The sequence below is a fragment of the Grammomys surdaster genome, unplaced genomic scaffold, assembly GCF_004785775.1.
Source record: "Grammomys surdaster isolate TR1022 unplaced genomic scaffold, NIH_TR_1.0 917, whole genome shotgun sequence".
In the NCBI taxonomy this organism is placed as follows: Eukaryota; Metazoa; Chordata; class Mammalia; order Rodentia; family Muridae; genus Grammomys; species Grammomys surdaster.
Genome location: NW_021605336.1, coordinates 186203 through 193653, shown reverse-complemented (window position 1 = coordinate 193653; position 7451 = coordinate 186203). Strand labels below are relative to the sequence as shown.

Sequence of the window (7451 nt, the reverse complement as noted above, 5' to 3'; positions counted from 1 at the left end):
AAAAAAAAAAATACACCACACTCAAATTGAGCCACCAAACTAAGAGAGCTACACCACAAGATAAGAGAAGATAGGAGAAGCAAGGTGTGTTCTATCAAAAGGATTCTATCACAATCTGAGCACCAGATGATGGATGAAAGAAGTAGCCCTCAAAAATAATTTCAGAAAAAATCGTGGTACTTTTTCATCAATTAGTCATTCCCTGAACATTGTGCATTCAGGTAGAGGAATAAATGCATTTCCTTGGGTTTTTATTGTTTTAAAATGATTATATCTCTTCTTCCATTCATTTTCCTCCCTCAAAACACTTCCATATATTCTCATTTCTTTGTTTCAAAAACACAGTGTCCATTCTCATTAACTTTTATTGTACACACAGACACACACACACGCACACACACAAATATATACACAGAAACATGCACACTCTTAGACGTCTTTAGAGGTTTGTTTAAGATGAAACTTTGTAAGCTTTCCCCCACATGTATCAGTATATCTTTCTTCTAGGAATACAAATATAAAAATTAGAAGTTAAATTTTAGCTATTTGGAAATTATATTGGACTATTCATAAAAATTTCCCCAAGTCCTATGAAACAAATTCTAAAACTAAGTTTCTTTTCTGGAGACAATGTGAATCAAATGGAATTTTTAATAAAGTTGGGTTTCCAAAAACCTTAAAATTTGTTTCTGATAATTATCCTCTCCTTCCACAATGTTGAAGTATCACAAAAGCATTCTTCTTATGTGACTTTCCTGACATACACCTGTGCATACTTACTCATGGTCAACAAACATCCAGTCTTTTTGCATTTTAATTCATTGTGCATAAAAATACTCGCCCTAGGTAAGTGATCTGTAGTTTACACCCTTCCAAACTCCTGACATACCTCCACCCTGCATCTGACATAATCATGGAAAATTCTCCCAGTCAAGAAGTGTAAGGGAAAATAGTTTATGCTCATGTAAGTAATTGCTGTATTCTTCCTAATAAGATTTACAGAAAGCATCAAGATACAATTTTAGAGATTTAAATAGATTAACGATATTTATGAATCTTGATTCCAGATATAAAATGATTGAATTTACTTTTAAAATACAGCTTAGTGGTGATATGCAGAAGAACTGTTGGGTGATACTCAGTTATGAAAAATAAAAATATGTAAGTTTTATATCATATAATTTTTATAAATAACTTTTGAAATGTTTTGAACTATTGGGTTTGTTTTATTAATTTATCAGGTATCAGACAGGTTTCACATGCCAGTGCTTGCTGTACAGCATGTCAGTATTTTATACACTTTCAATGAATAAAGGTACTTTCAATGACATGTCTGTGAATGCCAAGAGACTCTGGAAGACTTCTATGGAGACAGCTGGAGATAAACCTAAGCCTCCTCCAATATGAGGAATGATGTAACATCTATCCATCTCTCCAGTCCTAAACTTCCTAGAACATGGCACTTTTATCCTGAATGTGGGTGATATTCAGCATGAAGAACCTTATAGTTCTCTTTCAGTGTGTAAAAATTGTCACATCCTAGGTTTTAATTGAGGAATTCATTCAACTCTGAGACAAACTGTCTTTATGGAAACTGAGAGCATTTATATTGTGCCATTTCTCTTTCTGTAGCTTTAAGGGACACTGACATGGATTTTAGCAAATAATTGCAACAATCTCTGTCAGATCTTGTGTATTCCAAGCAAAGTGACATAGAAGATGGTCTCCTGGAGCTTTTGTGTGGTTAGCTAACTTGAACAAACTCTATTAGAGTTAGGAAACACCCTTGCTGGCCTCTAACTGAACCTATTACACAGGAAATGCACAGCTCATTTATTTAGATATTTCCTTTAAAAGGTTCCATGTCAACAGATAGTTACCAATTGCCATATGAGTAAAATATCTTTCCAGTAGAATTTGCTACACCCCTTTTGTTTACCAAGCTAATGCATGGCTTCACTCTCTTTATCTTGATCCTACATAGTTGTAGTTGTTTTGAATTCCCTCAGAAATAACTTATAGGCCAGAAATGTTGTTCTAGCAATCTTGTGTTATACTGAATCTCAAGGATAAGGTATGATAAGATGGAATTCTGGGTAAGACAGAAGCTTTTGTTCTTCTTGAGGAATCCAGGCTGTTCTATCTGAAATGACACCATGAAACTGGCATTTGTATAGACAATTCAAACCTAATAACAACTCAACATTCAAACTAATTGTAATCTTTCTCTTGAGGGTTCCCTCAAATGCAGAGGTAAAGAATCTCTCTTGTTTTCCTAGCTGTCTCTGTGGTTTATATTTGAAAAGAGGAGTTCATGACGGTGTTGACATACGATACTTTTAATAGTGAAATGTTCTTGACCTAGGAAGAAAAAAATTCTATTCAACTTTACCTTTTGATGATTCCCTTCTTAAATGTCATGTGATCTGCTGGAAAAAGGTCCAGAAGATAAGGTAAAATAATGATGGACTATGAGAATACATCTCATATGGGAAATAAATGTACGAGGATGTAGAGATACACCCCAATCAGTTCTCAGTCTGATATGTTCACACTTGTGTGAAGATATAAGTTCAATATCAAACAACTTTTGTACATGATGCAGCTCTGAAGAAAAAAAAAATCTTTCCATAGAAAAGTCCTAACAGCTCTGGTCCTGCAATAGTGGAAGGCTCCCCAATGCACGTGTCACAGCTGTGACCTGGCAGGAAGAAGTTTCCTCAGAATAAAATGTATAACAGCTTTGCTTCTGCAAAAGTGTTAGGGCATAGATGGATAATATCCTGGAAATCAGAAGCCAATAAATATCACAAATTCACACTGCAAAAGAGACTCCAGATGAGAGATTTTCAGTGGAAAGGAGGTATAAGAATGTGGCTGCCTCAGCTTGGTTGAGAAGCAGCGGACAACTAAGGAGAAGGCAGGGTTTTATATAGAATTTCTTGTGGTAAGTTCCATGATAGCCTGGAATTATAGGGTCTCTTTAATGTAGTTTCAAAGTTCACAGACTGACAGGAATTTGTTCCAAATTCTTATTTGGGGCTGTATTCAAGTCAGAAAAAGGATGCTTTCCTTTAGCCCTCTTCTCAGGATCAGGTCTGTATTTGGATGTACTTCTCTTGGCCACTTTACCCTACAAATTTGGTTTTCTAGTCACCTGGTCATGTTTACGCAACTTATTGTTTTTGATCTGAGTCCAAAGGATTGCTTAAAACAGAGAATCTCATTGTGGATTTTTTGGGTTTTTTTTTATTATTATTTTAAAACAAAATTGTCAAATGTCACCATGAGTTAATGGAGCAGTCATTTTTTCATTCATTCAGGATAATTTCACTTTGTAGACTCAGGCTATGTGCTCATAGTTTTTAAAATACAGACCCAAACAGAAATTAACATATTTAGAGTTATTAGAGTGATCATAGAGTCAAACTTAAAGAGAATTCCTGAGTTGTACTTGCTGCATCAAAACTCCAAGAAGGCTTTGGAAATTGAGTGCTATACACCTGTATCCTCCTACAATGTCTCCTACTGTAGTACATTGCTGTATTCTGTGCTGAAAAAGTCTGTAATTATTTCCCTGGAGATGAGTTAAGAAGTCTGTCATTAACTGTACCCTGTGCATCTTCTCAGTGTTGGACAGAGCTTAGGTTGTCCAGAGGCTTTCATGAATTCTGCTAGAAATTTCTTAATGAACATACATAAGGTGCCAGTCTATAATGGAGTATATAATCTCCCTTTGATACATCAAATACTTTTATATAATCTGACTTCTCTAGTGGAACAGAATAGAGACATATATTCTACATATTGATATACATTCATTTACATAATATACATGCATATACATATGCATATATACATGTATAAACACACACACACACACAAAGCAACACTATCTCAAGCTTGTCCATAAATGGCTGTCTTTCCAATAGTTGTTAGTTTCATCAGGCATGATGTCTTAGCTCTCCTTCAGTATATAACTGAATACTGAATAACTAGGCTATAATACCACCTAAGGTAGAAGTAGATATATCAACATCCCAAGAATAATTCGAGCAAGCAGGCAAAAAACAAAAGTTTCCTACATTCATGTCCTTTATGAGAGCAACACTCAGAGAATAAGCACCATTCATCCAGTTTTCATGGGTGAGATGTAGAGTGGATATTCCCATTCCAATCAATATAACTAGGAAAAATTCTTTCTTAGGTGTGACTTGTTGATTGGGATTTTAGTTATTTAAACATCTTCTTCAGCTATTATATGCATATACAATCTCTCCAATGCTACCAAAAGAAAGACAAAGGCAGTAGACCATACACAGTGGATGAGAAGAAGTCAATAAGCCTCCAAACCTACAAAGAACTAGAAGCAAGTACCCGGTAACAGACAAATGCTGAATGTGAGAAAAATAGCGTGTCCCATGAAAAGGCATACCATTTGATTATCCAGGATCAACTGGTCAGCTGTAAAATCATTCAGACAAGTAAATATATAGCGACTGGCATGTTGACCAGGTTTTGTCTAAGTATTTAGGAAATGTGGAGGTTTGAATATGCTTGACTCATGGGAGGTGGCACTATTAGGAATCATTGTCTTGTTGGAATAAGTGTGTCTTTGCTAGAGGAAGTGTGTTACTGTAGAAGCAGATTTTAAGGGCTCCTTGTTCTCAAGTTCCTATCAGTGCAGAAAAGACAGATTTTTCATAGTGGCCTTCAAATCAAGATGTAGAACACTCAGCTCCTTCTAGAGCACTGTGGCTCTCTGAATGCTGCCATGATTTCCTCCATGATCATAATGAACTTAACCCCTGAAATTGTAAGTCAGGCCCAATCAAATGTTCCTTTTTTAAAAAGTTACTTTCATCATAGTGTCTCTTCATACCAAAGAAAAGAAAACCTTTACTGAGACAGAAATAATTATGTAACAACAATTATAGGATAAGAGGCCATGAATTTTGAACAGAATAAAGAGAGTTATATAAGATGATTTGAGGAAGGAAAGGAAAGGAAGCAGTGACATACTATAATATGTTATAACATTAGAATTTAAAAATATATAAAAATTTAAAATATATCAGTTGATTCATTTAACAAAAAAATTGGTTTTCCGTGAAAGGGTTTCTCTGTGTAATTTTGATGGATCTGGAATTCACTTTGTAAACCATACTGGCCTAAAACTAACAGATATCTGCCTACCATGACTCACTAGTGCTGGTACTAAAAGAATTTGCCACCAATTTCCTTGCTAAAATTTTATTAGAGAATAAAGTTGTCAAAAATAAGTAAAATTGAGCATGATGTGTGGGAATATTCTATACTTTCTGTCAATCCTAAATGTAATCATAAAACTATTCCAAAATAAATTATTTAATACAAAAAAATTAAAAATATGTTTTCTATCCCCAATTTTTTGAGTGATAACACTTTTAATTCCAGAAATGCCTCAGGCCTAAACTCTAGAATGTCTTAGAATGTCTGTTTCAGTGGGGTTTCTTGTTATTTCTTGTTATTTCTTGTTATTTCTACTGGATATTTCATACACCTAACTTGATGAATATATATATGTATATGTATATGTATATATATGTGTATATATATATATGTACATGATGTATATGTATATGTATTACATATATATGTATATATTTATATACATGTGTGTATATCTATGTATATATATGCATGTGTATATGTTCATATATATGTGTATAGAGATATATATGTACAGATATATGTGTGTGTATGTGTGTGTGTGTGTGTGTGTGTGTGTACCTGCACTTGTTTCTGAGTCTGCATCTGTGTCTCTGTCTGTGTCTATGTGTGTGCACAGAGTCTAGAAGAGGGTTTATGTTCCTCTAAATTTAAAGGTACAGATGAGCTGTTGAACAAGGGCATAGAGAATTAAACTCAGAATCTCTGAAGGAGTTGCAGTTTAACTGCTGAGACATCATCTCAGCCCTACTGACCTTTTCTCACCCTGTAATTGTGTTGCCTTCAATTGTTTCTAATAGGTTTTATAAGAACTAGTTTTTTATTTCTTGCTTACAATTTGTTCCATTTCCTGAAGCCTCAGAGTTTGATTATTTTTCCCATTACATAAGTTTAATAACATGGAGTAAACAACAGAACTCTTGTTAGAAATAATTTCTGTGGTAAATATTTAGAAAGATACTATGCGTATAATAACATTAGCTGTTCTCCCGTTTTCTCTTCATTTTTATAGAGTCAGAGGGCTCAAGAAGACTTAGAGGGGAAAAAAGAAAAAGGTTTCAGGGCACTAGAAATAACCAGATATGATTCTGGAATAAGGAGTTGCTGACTTTGTTCTCAGAATTCACTATCAACAAAAGAAGGCAGCACATTACAACCGACCAAAATAATTTGTATTAGAATGGATGACATGAGTCAGCTTGAGACAGAAAAAGAGATTTCAGTTTTTAGATGTTGAGTAGCTCAGTTACTTAGAGCTCACGCTAGGTGGTAGAGGAAGGAAAAATACTCCTGGAAAATGATCTCACCTCTCCAGGTCCATTTACACAATAGCTCCTGTCCCTGGGTTACATGTCACTGTGCTCCCCCTGCTGGTGGTGAGAGCTCCTGCGAGAAGGATTGTGTCTAGGTTCACAATGAAGGCTTCTCACTGTGTATTGCACAGTAATAAATGCCAGTGTCTTCAGCTCTTAAGCTGCTCATTTGCAGGTAGACACTACTTTTGGAATCATCTCTCGAGATGGTGAATCTGCCTTTCACAGAATCCGCATAATATGTTGCATAATTATTAGCTGTGTTTCTAATTTGAGCAAGCCACTCCAGCCCCTTCTCCGGAGACTGGCGGATCCAATTCATCCAGTAGCTAGCAAAAGTGAATCCAGAGGTGACACAAGAGAGTTTCATGGACCCTCCAGGTGGCACCAAGCCTCCTCCAGACTCCTCTAGCTTCACCTCACACTGGACACCTGCAAACACAGAGAATCCGGTCAGTAAGCAGTCAAAATATTCAGTGTCCCTCTCACTCCCGTCAACTCACACTCAGTATCTCTTATTATCTATGAGTTACCTTTTAAAAGAACAACAATAAAAACACAGCTCAGTCTAAAATCCATGGTGAATATTCTGTGCCCTTGTTGGTCCCTGAAGTGAAAGATTTTAGAGTCCAGGTTTAGGTGCTTCTGTCAGAGCTTTTAGTGTCAGGGCTGGTTTTCATGAGCAGAGAAGAACATTATTTGCATGACTCTGTGCTATATCAGGAGCTCACGGGTGGGAGCTTTAGAGGACTGAAATACTCGTGCAGATGTCTGAGAAGTAATAAAAGGTGAAGTGGCATTATAGCATCAAAATATAATTTTCTGTCCTTGGGTTGTACCTCAATAGACATTGTATATTCCTGAACCCTGTGTTTATTGCTGGCACTGTATGGATACTTAAGCGGTAGATACCGAATAATCATATTT

The 7451-nt window shown here is 35.7% G+C and overlaps 1 gene segment (V, D, J or C); it reads right to left on the bottom strand.

Annotated features, from left to right (window-relative positions):
• Window positions 1-6621: 6621 nt before the first annotated feature.
• Window positions 6622-7159, bottom strand: LOC114634224. The segment is given in 2 exon segments: window positions 6622-6956; window positions 7058-7159. Coding segments are annotated over 2 exon segments (381 nt in total).
• Between the last annotated feature and the right edge of the window lie 292 nt (window positions 7160-7451).